This window comes from Grammomys surdaster, unplaced genomic scaffold (assembly GCF_004785775.1).
Source record: "Grammomys surdaster isolate TR1022 unplaced genomic scaffold, NIH_TR_1.0 142, whole genome shotgun sequence".
Classification (NCBI taxonomy): Eukaryota; Metazoa; Chordata; class Mammalia; order Rodentia; family Muridae; genus Grammomys; species Grammomys surdaster.
In genome coordinates, this window is record NW_021604600.1 from 3977899 (window position 1) to 3999016 (window position 21118).

Genomic DNA, 21118 nt, shown 5'->3' on the forward strand with positions numbered 1-21118 from the left:
TGGTGGGGTTTTGGGGTGGGGTCTCATCTCAGCCTGTAGTTTGGTAGGTCAACCAAATCTTGTCAGGTAGAAGACCAGCTTTTCATTTGTGGTACAGACAAAAGCAAATTACAATACTAAAAGAATATTGTCTGTTTTAAGTCCACCAAAAGCAGACCTTAGTGTTGACATCAGCTTTATAAAAACACATGGCTTTTTAAGAATTTTTGGCTACATTGTTATATAAATGCATCTTTAGGAATGAGAAGAAAGATAAATGAAATTAGGGGTTATTGGGCACTTTTTATCTACACAGGTTTCATTTTTATTACAATTTATACAGTTGAATCATTTGAAGCTAGGCTTTTTCCATCTTGCTGCCAACCAGCATTTAAAGGCAGCTTTTAGACTGGAGTAAGTTGTGATTGAAAAATTTTTGTCCACAAATTGATATCATGTGACTTTGCATTATTTTTCTAGTTCAGGACATATCTGAAACCTAAAAAATACAGGGAAGTTCTTTCCTCATAGCAAGTTTCTTCTCTGTGCTGCCCTTAATTGAAGAAAGTTTGATGTTGGGTTGGTTAAGGAAGAGTTGTGAGAGCTTTCTTTGTTATGTGCACTCAGATCAGGGGAGGGGTTGGTAGTGGTACAGAAACCTAGGAGCTGGAGAGATGGCTCAGTCTGTAAGAGTATTTACTGTTCTTGCAGAAGACCCCACTTGTGTTCCCAGCACCCATAGGGGAACTCAAAACTCTTAACATCTGTTCCCTAGGGTCCTAATGATGACTTCTGGCTCCACAGACAGCAGGCATGCTTCTAGGCACAGATATAGGCCCAGTTTTACAAGGCAGTTGAATAAGAATTCTACTTGGTTGAGAATCATCTAGTGAATTAAAGGTTACAAAATAAATAGTTAGGATACTTATTAGATTGCCTAGAAGTTTAAATTACTGATGTACCAGGTTTCTGTAAAACATTCCTTTAACTATAGAAATCTGTCAGGTATTAAGGACCATGAACTCTTGGTAAAACTAAAATGCTTGTGTCAGAGTTCTGTTTTAGACTTAATTGTGCTTGTTTCTAGGCTATTATTTTACAATGACTTCCAAATGGTCTTAGAAGAAAACTTTTGAAGGGTAGGCTCACTACCAAAAGTACACTGACCCTCCCATCTATCCAGTAACTTTCATACTGAACTTGGTTGATTTGAAGTCTGAGTATAAAGGGGTTTTGTTTTTATCCTTACTCTGGCTTATCTGTTCCTCAAATTCATCTTGTTTTTCATTCCATGCACGGTTTCTCTGTTTTAGACAAAACTTACACTGGTAAGCCTTTTTGTTTTTTCATCCTGGCGCAGAGTCGAGTGCTCTATCACTAAATTTCCAGCCCTGATCCTTTTGAATCTAAAGGAACTACTTGTTAAGGATTTATATGTCAAATACTCTTGGGATTATACTCTAATTAGCCAGCTGGAACCTTATGTTTGAGGGGTGTCGGGGCACCTGAACTTATTACTATATAGTACACCACTGCTGATCAAATTAGTCATTTGTTCTAACTAGATCCAGGTAATCCAGGTTAGTCTTGAACGCAATGGCGATCCTCCTGCTTCAGCTTCCTGGGAATTAGAATATCGGACTTGTTGTCATTACCCCATCTAACTAATAAGTTGTCTTTGAAAGTTTTGTGAATACACTTGAGGGTTATTACACTTAAAGAAACAGCCAAATGTTTGACACTCTTAAGTTTGGGTTCTAGAATTATTAAACTTAAAAATACCCCAATTTTTTGCTTCTGATTTTTCTTATTCATCTTGCTTGGGATTTGGAAACTGTCCAAGATAATGATAGTCTTGCGTGCTTACATCTAGGAAATTGCATCATTCTTGGTTGGATGCCTGTAAAATATAGTCAACAGCTGAAAGAACTCTTGCTTGGGCAATTTGCTGTAGAACAAGGAATAACTAAATGCTTGATGACCAAAAATAATAAAACTGATAAACAGTAAACGCTTGAAATGTATAAAATAATTGAAGGCAGAAAAGTGTGCCACTTTGTTTAGGTTGTAGGATTAAGGGAGATTTTCACATCTTTAATTGTTTTTCTTGATAATTTTACTCATTCCTTCCTTAACTCTTTTTAATATACTTAAGGACTATTTAATTTTATTCTTAAAGAGCTATTGTAATTATAGAGTAGAAAAATGTTGCTCTTTCCTCCTCTTGATCTGCTCAAAAAGTGATATCCACTTGCTAAAGCTGTGAACATAGAAATTTATGTATAGTTCTTCTTTCTCCATACCATGAGCAGCCTCCACAGCATTGTTACTAATGCTGGCTGTCACTGGACCACAAAGCAGCCTTCTTACTGACTCACCCGGTTTCTGTTCAGTTTGTCTCCCATGCAAATACCAGAGCAATGTAAATTGTCATCACCTCACGTAAAATCCACCATTGACTTCCTTGTTTTACATGGAAAACAGTATAAATCAGTATACGGTTTATACTTTACTACTTCATTTTATGTCATTCTTTAATTTCCTTTAACATTGCAGTCTTCTTGTCATTTGTTTTTCTCTGAGTAACTACTATTCATTTTGTTTACTTGTGTATGTCTGGCTGGCTTGTCAGTCTTTTCATTTACAAACTTAAAGTCCTTCAGAGGGGCTTTGTTTAGAACAACATTCTATCCAAAGTGTTAGCCACTGTCCATTCTTTATTTTTAAAAACAATAGAATATAATTTCATTTTTAGCCTGTCTTTTCTAGTAGTAAGCTACATGAGAACAGGGGATTATAATATTTAGCTCATGTTTAAGGATTCGGGAGGTACACTCTCATTTCAAGTAACCCCATAGTTTGCATGTTGAGCATTACTTGGCTAAATGAGCTGGGAAGCAGCTTAGTCTCATGAACTTGAGTTTCTCAAAGTCGGCTCTAGAGCCAAAGACCTGACCGACCATACTGCATCAGTGGAAGGAGCTCACTTAGGGCTGGGATATTTCATCTAACAATAGTAGTTCCTAATTGTGGATTTTGGTGTTCTTGTACTGTAAAACTGATGTTTGGTTGAAGTTTTCTTATTCCTGAGTACTTAGATCCCTGAATAGAAATTTGATTCTTTGTTTACAGAATATACTGATGATAATGCACTAATTCCTAAAAATTCATCTGTAATTGTCAGAAGAATTCCTATTGGAGGTGTTAAGTCTACAAGCAAGACATATGTTATGTGAGTATATAAAAAAAAGCTCATGCATTTATAAAAATATCCTATTTTAAAGGTTTCAAAACATTTTACTTACGTTAAAATTTTTTCTTGTTAACCGTGAAAACTGCAATAGGAATTGGATTGCTTTTTTTTCTCTTTCTTTCTTTCTAATGTTTCCCCCTGGCTAAGTTGGCATAGTTTAAAATTGTTAAGGGAGCTATTACTAAGAAACATTTTTGTTCCATACATGCTAGTGGGACTTTGAGTAAATTATTGTCTCATCTCAGGATTTCTCCATAGTAGGGTTATGAGTGCAACGGTCAACCCTACTCAGAACCTTTATCCACCTACTGTGTCAGCAATAAGTACAAAGTAACAGACTCATAATTGCTTATAGAACACATTTTTCTTAAATATAAGCCATCTGAAGATGTTTTAAAGTAGAGACTATTGCAGAGTTTATATGGAAGTGCATGCTGTTTTCTGTAAATGATTTCTGAGCATCCTTTTATCTGTGGTGGATGAGAGTAAAAATTCTACATCCAATTCCCCATAAATACCTAGGGATAACTGTTCCTCTAACTCGTGTATGAGGAATTAAGTGGTGCTTGGCATAGGATGGATAGCTATTATTAAAATAAAGTTAGGGCAATATAAAAGAGTATTTTAGAATTTGTGTTTATTAAAGAGACAAAACTATAATAAATTTCTCTTTATTATTAATGTACTGAGGATTAAACCTAGTCCCTTGCTTGTATTAAGCATTCTACCATTGAACCACATTCATAGATCTCTGTCTGCTTTTAGTATTTCAAGACAGGGTCCTATTGTTAAAGTTGTTCAGGCTGATGGTGATAGGTTTGAATCTATAGCTCTTAAGACCTTGAATTTGATGTCTTGTGAGTAGCTAAAATTACAGTTCTTCACCACGAGGCATGGGCATCTCAGAAGTTTTATATTGATAGCAAAACTATAATACATAAATAAGGTAGAATTATTTTCTATGTCTTAGCATGAAATTACATTTGTTGTGTGGTTTTTAAAAAACATATCAAGCAGGGTGTGGTGGGACATGCCTTTAATCCCAGCACTCAGGAGGCAGAAGCAAGTGGATCTACATAGCAAGCTTGGTCTACATAGCAAGTATCAGGATACCCAGGGCTATATAGCTATATAGAAAGACTTTGTCTTTAAAAAAAAAAAAATGAAATAAATAAAAACAAGTATCAAATATTTCATCTCTGAAATTCTTTTGGTACTTAGAAACTCTTGAGAAAGGAATATTTTAAGTCCATGGCCATTTTTAAGGTGCTTCATATAAAATTGCTTATTAATTTTTATATTGAATTTTTTTGATAGTGTTTGCCTCATAAAATTCTCAATTTGAGCAAATAATAGAAAGTTCGTTATTTTTGTCAGGAGTTCAAAATCATGTGTGAACTTACATGCTGTTTAGTATTTCTCTACAGTAATCTTTAGGATGACCTCAGTTCTGATTCCCCTTCTAGTCTATTTAGGCTAAAGAAACTTTGGGTTTGTTTATGTTCTTCTAGCAACAATTTGTCCTATTATATATAAGCATGAAATGGATTTTAAGATATTTTCAGACTATGTTATATTTTCCAGACATCTTAACTTTTATTAAACACTTGCTTATTGTTTTAAAATGTTTGTCTGGTTTTTGAGACACAGTCTGTCTACATAGCCTTGGCTGTCCACTTGCCACTGCCTCCTGAGTGTTGGAATTTAAGGCATATGCCACCACTGACCATCTTTAAAATATTTTTTAAATTAAAATAATCATTACCTGGTCTATCTGGATTTGAAAGCTAGTTTTAAGCACTGCAGTCTATCAGAGATCTCATAAATGTACCAACAGTGATTTGATTAAGAAACTGGAAATGTAGAAATATATGTCTAGGTTTTCAAAAAAGGGGAAAGACTACTTTTTAAATCCGTTATAAGTAAAATACAGAGTTTATAAATGGCATATCACTTCGGAACCTTTCAGAAGTGATATGTTACAACTAGTAAGTCTCAACTAGAATTCCTCAATATGTTTTTTTTAGAAACTATGAACGTATCTTAAACCATTTGGAAGTAGTAAATGGTGATCAAAGTTGCTTATTCAGTATATTGGAAATTATGTTAAAGCTTTTTTGTCAAAAGAAAATTATATTCCTAAAGATGTAAGGTTAGAGCTATATATTAATATTTGTCAGTCATACATGGTGATGCACACATATTCCAGTACTTGTGAGGAAGAAGCAAGAGGATCTGGCCTTGACTGTATAGTGAGTTCAAGGCTGGCCTAGGCTAAACAAGACTTCATACCCACACATTTATACATGAGATTCATAAATAGCTAATGTTAGTTTTTGTTTCTGTTTTATTTTTTAGAAGTCGAACTGAACCAGTGATGGGAACTACAAAAGCAGTATGTAAAAACACAATCACCCTTTTTCTACACAATTGCTTTTACCTTTATAATGTTTCAGTGAAGTAACTCACTTAGAATACCCACTGACCATAGCACTTACTGTAAATAAATTGTATTTTGATGACAGTTCAGTTGAATATGAATATATATGTGGTATAATTTGCAGTTACTCTGTAGAAATGGGTAATTTGTACCCTTTACTGTTTCATATTAAATATGACAGCACTCTCCCTATATGACACTGTGTTGTACAGTAATGTATGATCCTTTTTAGATGATGTAGGTTTAACACTGAAGAACATGACAACATGTTCTGCATCTGTCTGTCTATAGTTAGTATTTTGTATGTATGTACAGGCTGTTTTGTGCTTTTTGTTTCTTGCAATAAAAAATTGTTTGGAGTGTATATTTTGCCATTTCCACGTTGTTTCACTTAGTTTATTAGGTTTTTTTCCCAGCCTAATTGATGGCTTTCAGAAATGGATTAGCACCATGCAGAACTTACATTATTTGAACTTACATTATTATTACTTTCTCCAAGTGCAAACACATAGTAGAAGAGAGCTTTTGAGAGACTTCTGATGCAGCTTTAGAATCAGTCTTGTTTATTTGGTGCCTTTGAGCACCTGTCCTTTGTGTACCCTTGTACTATACAGAACAGACTGAAATTGCGTCTCCACCACCCAGGGTGCATAAACATGCTAGTGATTCTGATGGTTTATACAATTCATACACAAGCTAGAACGTTTGCCTTTCTCAAAAGATGCTAAACTGCTTCACTACTTAGAGATTATAGAAAGCTGTATCTAATCAAAAGCAACCCTCATTAACTGGGGGTAACATCTTTTTATAATTACAGATTAGCCCAAAGTGTGACACTGTTTTGACTTTGAGCTTTTAAGTAAAAGCACCACTTCTACGTTGTGGGACAGTTGCAGAACACAGGGCTGTCTTAATTGGGGTCTGCAAATTTAATGGTTCTCTATAGACATTTTCCTGCTCAGGCTTAATACTTGTACACAAAAACACAGTATTTGAAACCTTCATTTAGAAGTCAGGGGTATTCCTTACTATTTCATATTACTCTTTTTAAATACTACTGACATTTGTGTATGAGGCATTCACTAACCTTGGATCATTGGATCTTAAACATGATTAAGTAGAATATCTCAACTTTGAACTTGTTCTCTAAAGTATATGGGCTTTAGTTCCTGTCTAAATACAGTGATTCAAAGATTAAAAAGTCAGTGTTTTGGGGGTTTTCCCCACTTTTGGAAAAATGAGTTTTTTGGGGAAGGGAGAATTGTTTTTTATTCTTTGGGTTTTTTGTTTTTTTAAAGCATAATGCTGTAAAAACTGTCCAAGTTTCTGTTTTGCTGGTGATTGGTTTAAAACTGATTTTTATGTATCCAAATGCTAGCACAAATTAGAAAAACTGTCCTGGTGACTGTAGTAGCTAATGTAACACATTTGTATAAACTTTTTTATATAGTATTTAAATTAATTCAGATGAAGTTTTATTTCTTGAAAATAATTATTTCCTTTTTGTTTATTAGCATGTGTATAAACACAAGTCACATGTTCATAAATAAAGTTAACATTCTTTTAGCCTTGTGTGTTCCCTGGCATGTCTGTATTACATTTATAAGAAGTTTATTGTAAACTTACTCAGATTTCTCTTTTCCTTTTAGTGCCTTAAACAGTTTTAATTTTTAAGTAGAATTAAGTGAGATGGAGACATGACATAATCTGTTGTCTCTATTTTTTTTTTTTTTTTTTTTTTTTGCTTGGGTGCTTTGTTGACATTCAGGATCACAGAAACATGTTCATTGACTAGTAGTATTCATAACTTAGGAATAAGGATGGTTTAGGTATACATATTAACAAGCAAAATAGAGATCCTGGACAAAATTTTAAAATTATGATTAGAAAAGCATGTTCATATACTTGGGGGTTTTTAAATTTTGAGATTGGATTTTGTAGCTCAGGCTAGCCTCTCTATGGGACGCTGCCCCTGAGCTCTTGAGTTTTGCCTCAACTCCCATGTACTGGGATTGTAGGCTTGTACCATCATGCCCAACTTGATTTTTTTTTTTTTTTGTCGTTTTGGGTGTTTTTTGGTTTTTTTTTTGTTTTGTTTTGTTTTTTTAAAGACACCAAGGTCTTGCCGTGTAACAATCCTAGCTGGTCTGGTACTTGATATGCAGCCCAGGCCAACCTTGAACTCATGGCAATCCTCCTGCCTCAGTCTTGCAAATGCTGGTATAACAAGTGTGGATCACCACATAACCTGTGGATTTTTGGTAATGTAACCCAAGTCTGATCAAAGATGACTATCTGTTTATTCCCTAAACCTTAGTCATCCTTCCTTCCATGTTGGTCTGGTACTCCAAAGCTAGATGTTCTTGCTAACTAAACATTGTGGTTACATTGTCTGGGTTTGTTTAGTTTCATTCAAATATAATTGGCCTAAACAGATTTCCGGTCCTTGCTCCCATAAACAAGACCCTAATACAGAAGAGGGCTAATCTTAGTGATATCTGTAGTGTATTTTAGTTTTTGAAGATTTTTTAACTATGGCAGATTTAATAGAATTTTAATGAGAAGTCACTTTCTATTTACATTTTAGGAAATATAAATTCCTAACATTTTTCAGCCAAACTTTGTAAACATTTTTTTGTCTTAATGCCTTGCTACATTTGATCTCTTTAAGATTATATAGAGATTTTTTCCATGAGAACAACCATAATTAATATGCAGTTTGTGTGGGAAACCACTTTGAACTCAAGAAGTCCCTAATAAAAGAAGTGGAAGAAAGCAAAAGGGAAAAAGGAAAAGAGAACAAAGTGACAGTGTCAGAGTTGTGTTAGATTTGATTGCACCAGCAACTGCTTACTCAGATCCTTTTCTGTAATTCCTGATGAGTTCAAATGTAGCCCTTTATGAAGAAACTTGAGTAGCTTAGCCTTTCTTGTGGATAAGGATATTTATAGTTTTTCCTAACTTAATTTCTGCTTCAGATTAGTCCTTAAAGAAAAATATTTTAAGAATAAGCAAGAAAACTCTTGCTTGTGCATTAGTGGTTATACATATGTGAGTTTAGTACACAGTGAACTCTACAGTCCTTAAGTGTGGGACGGAGAACCATTTGTTTAAATAAACATCCCAATAATAATACCCATCAGACTAAACCCAAGATGTTTGTAAGATTTACTTTGAGTCTTGTCGTGTAGGTCATGCTGACCTCAAAACCATTATGTAGTCCAGCTCTGGAAGTATGGTCCTCTTGTCTCAGCTTCGTAGGCAGGTACCGCCATGGCTACCTAAGATGTATCTCAAATTTAGCCAATATAATTATTGTATTTATTGAATTCTTCTATAGTGGACATTGGCAAAGGACTTCATATTGAATCTTGTTGGATTTCAGTTTTTGTGTTTTCAATATTTTATTGAAGGATATTTGAAGACTTTTTCTTTGAGACAGATATCGAAGTCTGTCCATTCCAAAGAATTCGGACCACTAACATATGAGAAGCTTATAACATTGAATAGAACACTAAATAAGGAGATTTAGGGGTATCTTTTCCAAAAGTTAATTACTAAAAATGCCTTTGTGCATGCAGACAAGCACCTTTTAAAAAACAAAATCATTTAATGGGATCAAGTGAAAGAACTTTTAAAAATACATTTTCAAAGCCCTCTTATGTCCTTAATATTTATCTGCCCAATTATTGACTTCTTCAAATGCTAAAATCTATCACTGTGTATGACAACTCTTTGACATTTTCCCAGGTTACCTTTTTGGGTTTTTCTTTTTTCTTTCTTTGGGGGGCTGTCTAAGGCTTGTGGGTGGAGTTGGCTTAGCAATCTTTTGTTTTGATAAAGAAACCTGTGGTTTCTTGACAAAAGGAGCTATTGTTACTCTTGCACAGGGAGGATAAACAAACAGACTGAGCAGTTAATTTGAAAAAGAAAAACAGTAGGAATTGCCTGGGAGCTGTTACTATGTCACAGCTGTGATCTGAGCCCTAAGGAGCTGCTTGTTTTTACAATTAAAAAAGTTTTTTTTTTTAATTCTCTTTCTTTGTACATTATATTGTTGTAAGCATTATCAGAGATCTTTGCAAGACATGGGATTCACATTTTAGTATTGAGCCACAACTTTTTTATCCTGAGTTTTCACTGTATACATCGTAAACTGGGTATGAAATGTAAACAAAAGATAAAATAGCTTGAGCATATTTTCAAGTTACAAACAAAATATAACAGTCTTTAGAAAAGAAAATGCCCAATATTTGACATTAAGTGACTTTAGGGGCTAAATAATCACTTTCAGCTGTTTTCAGTGTGGAACTTGAATGTGTGTTTAATTTTTTGTGAACAGATTGATGACTCTTCTGCATCTATTTCTCTGGCCCAGCTTACAAAGGTATATATATATATTCTTGAAAATATAAGTCTTTTTATAACATTTTAAAGATGTCAAACAGTATTTTTTTTAAGATGGGTGGGGGAGGATGTATTTTGTGAATGCATTGTATGTACTGTTATGGCCATGCTGGCCTGAGAAGATGGGGGTAACTTGGTCAGCCCCCCACATAATGTTCATCTTCAAGACTGAAGAACCACAAGAAGCTACACTTAACCATTTTTTTTTCCCCTTTACACCATTTTGTTTAATTAGATACTGGAAACTAACATAATTCTGGAGGAATTCCCTGGTTTTGGCTGTGAATTATGTGGACTTCTTTTAAAATAGCCAAAACAGAAGATTTCCTTTACATGGACAATTGTGTGGTTAATTCTTGAAATTTTTAATTGATGCCACCAAGGTCAATATTTTAAATGTGGTACAGTTGTTTCTTTATGCTTTAAACTTGTAGTCTGTCTGCAGTAAAAAAATTTAAACAACCTAATTTGTTTGAACACAGACTACATGAATTGTGTTACGTGTGTACTTATGAAGCTGTTTGCAGGAATATGAGTGTATGTTTGGCAGAGGGCCAAATTGTTACCTCCTGAAATCACTGTATATACCATGTTGTTTGATAAGGTTGCTTACATTTATGCTCGGTAATGTGTATCTTCTGTTTGGGAAAGCACTAGTGATGGATTTTTTTTTTTTTTTAAGACAGTATATTTTAGATTGCAGAATGTGTCTTTAGAAGAACAGAACAGGTAGAATTGAGGGCTCAAAAGGATTCCCAAAAATATTTTTCCCCCACTATCAAGAAATGTAAAGTCTAATGCAGCCAACATCAGAAGAGAAAATGAAAAGTTATCCTTTAGTGATGTCCCTATCTTATCCTTGGCTTGGTTGTGGATTGTGTCCTTTTTTTCTAGGACGTATCCTTCAAAGATACCCTGATAACGAAGGCTACTTAAGCTGTAGTCCTAAGAAACTAAATATTAACATTAATGATCCTAAATAGAGTAGATGAACCATCCTATCATTTTCAAGTGTAAAGTGGTTTAGCACAGAGGTCACATCTTTGGCAGCTTCTAGTCTATGCTGTCTGTTTTTATGTGTTGTAAGGGCCGGGTTTGAGTGCTGTTCTTTTCTACTATTGTTACTTGGCTGGGAAGAGTCGGGAAGGTTTGGAGGTTTGGATTTTTTTTTTTTTAACCTATTTGTAAAATAATGTTTGGGTTCAAACAAATTAGTTGTTGAACATCTGTAATCAGTTTTCTGTAAATGTTACTGTTGTTCCAAGTTCTGTTAATATTAAGCATTCTGTGTATTTAAAATTACAATAAAGTGTTAAAACTGGTTGCTTGTTTTGTGGATGAATGTAAAGATAAAACCCAGTGAGTGAGTGGCTGGTATGAGAGGTAGATGCTTGAATACTCCAGGTTATTAGAAAATCACTCCCTTAGACCCTGTTTATATCTAGACTTATATTTATTCAAAATAAAAGTTTATATCTTTAGTTTAAATTTTTGAATGCTTAATGCATACCTTTTTGAACTTAATGTACAACTGACACCACTAACCAAAAGCCCTCTGACTTGTAGTGTATAGTAATTGTAAGTCATTTATCCCACCCTACCTTCCAGGTTCTAAATATAAATTACAATCTCAGTGCTGGGACATTTGAAATCTTTTAAAAATTTGACATCATGTGTTTTCACTTTCATCTCACCTGGCCTTTAATGTAAGGTACAGACAAGGTCTAAGGTTTGAGTCCCCCAGAAAGACTTCTGCAGCCTCCCGAGCTCCCCCACACAGCCTAGAGTGATGTAAGAATGCCCATTGCTTACTATTAAGCACAGCTCATTTAGATGCTGCTCTGTGTAGAATGCGTGTGTTGTCTTTGCTGTGTGGTCTTAATGTGTTTCTAATGTGTGTGTCAAATAATTACCTGTTAAACAGACTGCCAATCTGGCTGAAGCCAATGCTTCTGAGGAAGACAAAATTAAAGCAATGATGTCGCAATCTGGCCATGAATACGACCCAATCAAGTAAGTTCATAAATGCTTTTATGTTAGTAGGATCTTTGGGGTGTGTTTACCCCCACAATCAGAAGCATTTTTCCTAAATCTCTATGTACATATGAATTCTTTTTCCTTTTCAGTTACATGAAGAAAACTCTAGTAGGTCCGCCACCTCCATCTTACACCTGCTTTCGTTGTGGTAAACCTGGTCATTATATTAAGAATTGCCCAACAAATGGGGTAAGTCCCATGTAGAAACTGACACATCTAGTTTTTCTTAGAATTAATTCATAACTATATTTACCATGGTAAAACTCGGCTCCATTAAGATGGTAGATGAGCATAACTTCTGGAGTCTAGGTTGCCAGGCCCAAGTCTTGGCAATCTTGTTGAATCTAGCATGTTCCTTGTCCCTAAGTCTTGTTTTCTCTGAAATAAAGATGATAAGTACTTAGCTCACATGGCAATTCCTGAGAAGTAAATGAATTCCTGTGTGTGAGGCATCACAAGTAAAAGTCAGGGAGAAGCACTGTGTGAGGCGTGCACAGACATTACTAAAGAAGACTGTTTTGTCTTCCTCTCCTTTTGCTTCCTCCAAATAGGATAAGAACTTTGAATCTGGTCCTAGGATCAAAAAGAGCACTGGAATTCCTAGAAGTTTCATGATGGAAGTGAAAGATCCTAACATGAAAGGTGCAATGCTAACGAACACTGGAAAATATGCAATACCGACTATAGATGCGTAAGTATGCAGCTTAGCTGTGATCGGTGGGGACCAGGCAGTTCCAGGGTGTAGTGTTTCAGACTTGGGCTTGTAACTTGGCTGCTCGGATTCCTCGGGAAGTTTCCATTCCAGAATTGTTCATTTCCACATGTTACATTTCTGTGTTAATTCTGAGAGGCTGCAGTCTGCTCCATTTATGCAAATTTCAAATGAATTTGGGGACTTTTGTCATTAGTGAGTGCCACTTCCCTTGTAGTCTTCTGATTTTTTTCTTTCTGTCATTTCTTTCTTCCTCATTCTCATACATGCTCCTACATTTTCTTAACATAAGCTGTTTCCATTTCCTAAGTGAATAGAACATGTAATCATTGTGAGAAATAAACGTTTAGGAATGAAAGTGCAGTAAGATACCAAGGGAGTTTAAATGCTGGGCAGGACTGAAATACTGAGGACCCTTGGCTAAGTTTAGCTCTATCACAGCGTCTTCAGTCTAAAACAGGCTTAGTTTACAAGTCATTAATAATTCAGCCGGCTCTATACAGTGCCTTAGTGCTCTTTTTTTTTTTCTTTTTGAAACAAAACTTCGTAGTTCAAGGTGGTCTCATGTGTGTTCATCCTGCCTCAACCTTCTTTCCTATTATTGGTGTTACATATGTGCACCAGACCAGTCTTCAGTGCTTATTTTTTAATATGCTTTCAGACTGTATTTTTAAACCAGTTTTTTCCTTCTGAGAGAGTGTGTATGAGTGTATCGTTGTGCCTTTGTGGAGGTCAGTATAACTTTGTGGAGTTAGTTCTCTTGTAACTTTACAGGAAGTCTGGTAGACAATTTACCTGCCAAACCATTTTGTCAGGTTCCCTATAAGCCAGTGTTTAACAAAGGAACAAACAGAAGAACCTGGTGGTCTGATTCAACTTAGTGCCCTATAGATTCGTTCTTTTTTTTTGTTGTTGTTGTTTTTCGAGACAGGGTTTCTCTGTGTAGCCCTGGCTGTCCTGGAACTCACTCTGTAGACCAGGCTGGCCTCGAACTCAGAAATCCATCTGCCTCTGCCTCCCAAGTGCTGGGATTAAAGGCGTGCGCCACCACTGCCCGGCTAGATTTGTTCTTAATAATGTACTTAGCTACCTTCTTTTACTATCTTCTATAGCTTAAACACATGTTTTAAGTGTTCCCCTAGGCTGTGATTCAAGATTCTCTGCCATGAACCTCCAGTTTTTATTAAGAAATCGTGATAAGATCGTGATTGGGCGTTGTTAAGCTAGTAGCCTTCCAGAAGATTACAAAGTTGAGATCTTAGAACTTCCTTTGAGTAACATAACATCCTTTGAGTAACGCCACTTTAAAGGCTAGGTGTCCATATTCTACATGACAGATGAGTTTCCTGGCTTTACACAAGAATGTTGAGGTATAGCATGCTGAGCAGGTGGGGTTGCTGCTGAAAGGGTGTAGCCTTTAGGGGTGTGTGTGTACTTTAGTGTTCAGATGGTTTGCAAATAAGAATGATTGTTCCTCCAGTCCAGCCCCGCTCACAGGCTCTGCTCACTCCTCTGCTTTCATCAGCCACCATCCTGAGTTTTCTGTGGTTCATCTTACAGCAGTCTGTTGTTACGCTATATCTGTCTAATTCAGAGACATGTCATACATAACCGCTATGGAACGATTTTAAATTGCAATTGATTTTTGCAGTCAATTTAAGAGCAGACTGCTTCATCTATATTATTTAAAAGTTCTTAAAGAATAGAAGTATGTATTGGAAAAGTTAACATCACCTGTGAACCCTAACTAATAAATTCATTGCTTTTGAGTCCTGGGGGAAAAAAGCCCATTTGTGTCAGACACACAGCCCATACTGGGGAGAGATGGGAGCCCAAATATTTTAAATGAAACATTCACTCTTTCCACTAACACCACTGATAAACAACTCAGACTCTTCTTCTGTTTCTTTTTCTATCCTCTGTTTTCTTCCCCTCCCTCTTTTTTGTTTTTCCCTTTTTTTCTTTTCTCTTGGGCAGTGGGAGACTCCTCTTTCACAAATTGGGAACAATGGGGCATAAGCAAATTGATACTTATTTGTGGAATCGTGGTGATGTCTATGGAGCAGCTGCAACACAAATAACACACCTAAGGTACCCTCCTCCATCCAGCTGAGACTGTTCATTTCAGCACTGAGATGAGCACATCCTGTTCCTAAATGAAACAAAGGTTTTCTCTAAGAATTCCTATGGTTTACAACTTTGAGTATGGAGAAGTGGGGGGGGGTGCTGTAGAAGCAGGAGAGGCAAGTTGTAGAATAAATTTTTTGTGTGTTCTTAAATATATTTAATTCCCACCACTGGGGAAATGCATTTCTACAAAAACACTAGACCCAGAATGTGTAATGATGTGTTCTTTCATATTTGTGTAGTGCATTATAATCATTAAATCATATTTAATTGACTCAAGTAGACTAATCTTTTAAAGTAGTTACAGGCAGATCATTGGTTATGTATTTGGGTTGAGGGCCTGGTTATAGATAAGACAGTTCCCATCATGTGGCATTAGTTTGGTGTCTGTGCATGGCTGTTACAGAATGCTAGAATGTGGGAGGTAGTTTTTTGGTCTTTTTGTTCCTTGGGGTTTTTTGTTTTTTTAAAGAAACATTTGGTAAAGGAAAATTGTGACTTAGAGTATTCTCCTAGTTCAAACTCTGTCTGGCACATAGAAACTGTAGTAGCCTACCTCATACTCCGGCCTTTCCTTCCTAGAGTTAGGATTCTAAGATCCTTTTAGTTTCTTTTAAGTGTTTCTTTACTTTTGTTTAATTATTTGTATTTCTGTTTTGTGTCTGTGTAGTATAGATATAACTGTTCTCTAACATTGAAAGACATGCTTGTCTAAACACAGTCAATGTACTGAAATTATGTCTTCCTGTTAGGATATAGTATACTGAGCATAGAGCATGACTACTTTACCTTCTGACAATCTTAAATGCCAAAACTGTCTTTTACAGGGAGGCCTATGCAATTGGAAAGAAAGAGAAACCACCCTTCTTACCAGAGGAACCATCATCATCTTCAGAAGAAGATGATCCTATCCCAGACGAGCTCTTGTGCCTCATCTGCAAAGACATTATGACTGATGCCGTTGTCATTCCCTGCTGTGGAAACAGTTACTGTGATGAATGTAAGAACCCTTGTAAAGATGTGTTCTTCATGTTTGGGTGAATGATTGATTGTTTTTAATAACTGGCCGTTTTTGCCTTTGTTTATTTACTTATTTTTTAAACTTAAGCTGGCCTTCAATTTAATATCTGTCCTGATCTTTATCATTATTTTTAACAAGACCCTTAGATAGTGTGTGGGGGCGGGGGGGAGGAGAGATTGCTTTGCCTGCCTGTATGTCTCTGTACTGTGTGTGTGTGTCTGGTGACTTGGAAGCCACAGAGCAGGATATGAGATACCCTAGAACTGGAGTTAGAAACAACTGTGAGCTGCCATGTAGGTGCTGGAAACTGAACCCCAGTCTTCTAGTAAATGCTCTTAACCACTGACCCCATTTAGTTCTTTGTTTTGTTTGTTTAATGCCCAGTTTTTGTTAAGCCATTTTAAAAACCAAAGGCATGTAAAATGTTTGTCACTCTTTTCTAGACTTAGTTCTGTTTTTTTTAATAATATTTTGATTGCTAGATAAAAGATGAGTATTTGTTAATGCATTTTCTGTCTGTTTAAACATTTGTTTGAGGTCCATATATGGTGGCACATTTTTTTTTAACTCAAACACTTGAGGCAGGAGGGAATCTGTGAATTCAAGGCCAGCCTGGGTAATACAGTGAGACCATGTCTCAAAAAAACATACTTGGGTCTGGAGAGATGGCTCATCTATAAAGTGTTGGCTGCTGTTTCACTGGACCTGAGTTAGTTCCCGGTACCACATAGCAGCTCACCATCATCTTTAAGTCCAGTTCCAGAGGATCAGGCTCTTCTTCTCGTCAGTAAAGTTCCTTTCTTTTGTTTGTTTGTTTGTTTGCTTGCTTGCTTTTGAGACAGTCTCATGATTTAGGCCTGGGAGGTGTCATTAATTCATTACGTCAACACCAAGGTGCTACTGTGCCAGCTCATGTTTAACATCTTATCATACATAGGTATAAGAACAGCACTCCTGGAGTCAGATGAACATACATGTCCAACATGTCATCAGAATGATGTTTCTCCTGATGCTTTAATTGCCAACAAGTTTTTACGACAGGTAGCTTTTGTACTCTTTTACACAAAAGTATCTTTAACATTTTTACTGATTGAACCCATTTAAATGACTGATACATTACATATTCTGCATTTTTATGTTTGGTGTCTATAGGCTGTTAATAACTTTAAAAATGAAACTGGCTATACAAAAAGACTACGAAAACAGTTACCTCCACCCCCACCCCCAATACCAGCACCAAGACCACTCATTCAGCGGAACCTGCAGCCTTTGATGAGATCTCCCATATCAAGACAGCAGGATCCTCTGATGATTCCAGTGACATCTTCCTCAGCTCACCCAACTCCTTCTATATCTTCATTAACTTCAAATCCATCTTCTTTGGCCCCTTCTGTGCCTGGAAATCCATCTTCTGCCCCAGCTCCAGTACCTGATATAACTGCAACAGTATCTATCTCAGTCCACTCAGAAAAATCAGATGGACCCTTTCGGTAAGTCTATATCCCTTATTATTGGAAACAAATAAGGTCAGTGGTGTAGTTTTTCTTTGATAATAGCTATTATTTTTGAGGTAGAGTCTCACTATGTAGACCCAAGCTAGCCTCTAAATTCAGTTTTACCTCTGGCTGCCTCTTAGTTGCTAAGTTAAAAGTTCTTTTTTTTTTTCTGATTTTATTATTTTATGTGTATGAATGTTTTATCTGCATATATGTCTATGTCTGCAGTGGCTAAAGGGGGTGTTGGAACCCTTAGTTAGAACTGAGTTACAGATAGTTGATTGTGAGCTGTTATGAGTGCTGGGAATCAAACCTGGGTCCTCTAGAAGAGCAAGTAAGTGATGCTCTTAACCACCAATCTATCTCTCCAGCCCCTAAAAGTATTACCTTCTTTAATGGACCTCTGTGCTTATTAAAATACTAAATTTCAGCCTAGCAGTGGCACCATATATGCCTTCAGTCCCAGGACTCAGGAGGAAAAGGCAGGAGGATTTCTGAGTTCCAGAACAGCCAGGGCTTCACAGAAAAATCCTATCTAGAAAGATCAAAGGGGCCTGGGGGCAGGGGGAGAAAGAATAAGTTGTGTTGACCTCCTGAAACCAATAGTGGATTTTGTGGTCCACTGACACATGCATTCTTAACAATTAGCCAGCTTTGGGGCTGGAGAAATGGCTCAACAGTTAACAGCATTGTCTGTTCTTCCAGAGGTTCTGAGTTCAATTCCAGTAACCACACTCAAACCATATATCCTGAGATTGGTTGTCCTCTTCTGGCATGCAGGGATACTTACAGATAAAGTATCCATTTACATAAAATAAATCTTTAAAAAAAAAAAAAGTCAGCTAACTTTTAAAACACAGGTGTCAGGTCCTGTTTCATACATACCGAAAGAAAAATTTAAAGGTGAAATCTTTATATGTGTAAGATAGTAAAGGAAATAAATAACAAAGGATTCTTTTAGAGCAGTGGTTGGTTCTTAACCTGTGAGTTGAAACCTCTTTGGAAGTTGACTGACCCCTTCACAGAGGTTGCCTAAGACCGTTGGAAAACACAGATTATTTACATTATGATTCATAACGGAAGCAAAATTACACTTAGGAAGTAGTAACAAATAATATATGGTTGGAGGGCACAACATGAGGAACCATATTAAAGGGTAGCAGTATTTTGAAGTTTTGTATTTCTGCACTTATTTTTCTATCATGTATTCTATGTAGCATTTTCAGGCAATTCCATCTTTTTTTTAGTGTATGTTCAGGAATGTGGTGGCCCCAGCTATGTGGGTAGAGATAGAGGACAACTGGAAAGACTTGGTTCTCTAGAGCTGAGGGGCCAGTTTCCATTGTTAGGCCTGCATGTCATGCCACCTACTAAAGCATCTCACTTGCCCCGCCTCCTATGCATAAAGAGCTTTTTACAGGCCCAGGCCTTTGACTTTCCTTTGATATGAGTGTCATCACTAACTCATAATGCTGGTTATGGATAGAATAGATAAGCAGCATTACTGATTGTTGTCATTTTACTCATTATCATCCACTATGGTGATGTTCTTACGTTACATTGTTTTCTAGGGATTCTGATAATAAGTTATTACCAGCTGCCGCCCTTACATCAGAACATTCAAAGGGAGCCTCTTCAATTGCTATTACTGCTCTTATGGAAGAAAAGGTAGATATTACTGCCTTTAAAATCTAATTGTTTTGTTGTTGTTTTGTTTTGTTTTACAAATATACATTTTTTTTAAATTTTTTCTTTGACTTTTTAAAACTTTAACTATTCCTGTTTTGTGTGTGTGTGATTACTCCTAAAGGGTTACCAGGTGCCAGTCCTTGGGACGCCATCTTTGTTGGGACAGTCATTATTACATGGACAGTTGATCCCTACAACTGGTAAGTTAAATTAATTTTGATTTGGATCTTTTTTTCCCTTTAGGAAATAATTAACATTGAATTTCTTATTCATTGTTTCCATTCTGTTTTGTTTATAAGGTCCAGTAAGAATAAACGCTGCTCGTCCAGGCGGTGGTCGACCAGGTTGGGAACAGTAAGTACATGCTCAAAATAACCTTAGATACTGGCCTTTGAACTAAAACATAGCAACTTCAAATCAGACAGGCTCTTGTTGAATGCTTTTTTATTGTAAACTTCCTTAAATATGCCAGACTTTATAGTTTTTATGTCACAAATTCATATCTATATGTTGTTATTTTCTGAAAATAATGTTATTTTAAAAACTTGGTTCAAGACACTGACATTTATCAAGAGAAAATGTACACTTAACTCCCTGTATGGTGTGTATGTCACTAGGAATTGAGTGCAGGGCTTCAGCACAGGGAATACTTCAGCTAGGGACATACATATTCTGCACTGGAGCTTTGCCCCAGCCCATTACTTTTGACTCCCCAAAGCTACTCAGTCTGTTGACTGACCTTCCCCTAGTAACATCGTTGATTGACTACTTCTATGTACTATATGTGGTGAAAAAGCTGTAGTTGAGCAAAGGCAAGCTGCATATAGAGATAAACAGCAGCCTTAGGTAAATGCTTTGCAGCACTTCTCAACGGGAGCTGCCTTCAGAGTCACAGTGGCACTGTATACATAATGATTCATTTTATCCAGTTTTGATCTAATACTACATTTTCTTGACTGGATGGTACTGTGTATAGTCTGTGAAATTTAATGAATTTTAACTTTATAAAGTTAGATGTTTTATGGTTTAAAAGAAACAATAAAATAGACTCTTGAGCCGGGCGGTGGTGGTGCACGCCTTTAATCCCAGCACTTGGGAGGCAGAGGCAGGTGGATTTCTGAGTTCGAGGCCAGCCTGGTCTACAGAGTGAGTTCCAGGGCAGCCAGGGCTACACAGAGAAGCCCTGTCTCGAAAAAAAAAAAAAAAAAAAAAAGACTTTTAACCACATTTTATGTGTTCACAACACCCTTAATTCTTTCAGTGCTTTTATGGTATCTGATATGTCCACACATATTGCCAATTTCTATCTGAAAATCTAAAAAAAAAAAAAAAGTCCACATTAAGTGGAGCTTAATGAACTTTAAACCCATTTCAGAGGTCACTTTGTAATTCTTTTACAAAACAGTTAAATACAAGCTTTTAAGTCCTTTTCCACCTTTAGAGCATTTGGATCCCGTAAGGACTTCAAATTAGTAAGTCGATCCCTATTTAAGTTTTTCAGATTCTTAACTTTCCTAATCGGTTGACCTCTTTTCTGTCTTAATTTGAATGATCAAAATTCAATTTACTAAATAAATACATTGTAAGATTAGTGTCTGCCACACAAAGTTCCTCATTTTTTTTCTGACTTGTTAATAGTTATTAGAATCTACAGGAAGTGATTTTTCTGACCTGACCTGACACGAAGTATATTGATGTCTGTAGGATGCTTTATGGCATTAAAAATGATTAAATTTGGCCTGGTTAGATGGCTAAGTAATTAAGAGCACTTCATCATCAGAGGACCTGGATTCAGGTCCCAGCACCCAAAACTATCTCTAACTCTGCTCCAGGGTATTGAATGCTCTCTTTTGAAACTCTGCAGCTGCCATTGCATGTACCTGGTACACAGACATACATGTAGTCAAAATACTCATGCACATACATTTAAGTGTTTTTTAAATTAATATTCTGATTT

At 36.2% G+C, this 21118-nt stretch overlaps 1 protein-coding gene across 2 annotated transcripts in view; it reads left to right on the top strand.

The window, feature by feature from the left end:
• Rbbp6 (RB binding protein 6, ubiquitin ligase) overlaps positions 1-21118 on the top strand; it is a 31895-nt gene that overhangs the window by 2518 nt on the left and 8259 nt on the right. For both annotated transcript variants that reach the window (XM_028764310.1, XM_028764311.1), the window contains exons 2-13: positions 3112-3211; positions 5591-5627; positions 10015-10059; positions 12004-12092; positions 12206-12305; positions 12668-12807; positions 15783-15955; positions 16914-17017; positions 17129-17466; positions 19044-19140; positions 19283-19361; positions 19461-19515. In XM_028764310.1, the coding sequence (XP_028620143.1) occupies positions 3112-3211; positions 5591-5627; positions 10015-10059; positions 12004-12092; positions 12206-12305; positions 12668-12807; positions 15783-15955; positions 16914-17017; positions 17129-17466; positions 19044-19140; positions 19283-19361; positions 19461-19515 (1357 nt within the window). The remainder of the gene's footprint in view (positions 1-3111; positions 3212-5590; positions 5628-10014; positions 10060-12003; positions 12093-12205; positions 12306-12667; positions 12808-15782; positions 15956-16913; positions 17018-17128; positions 17467-19043; positions 19141-19282; positions 19362-19460; positions 19516-21118) is intronic.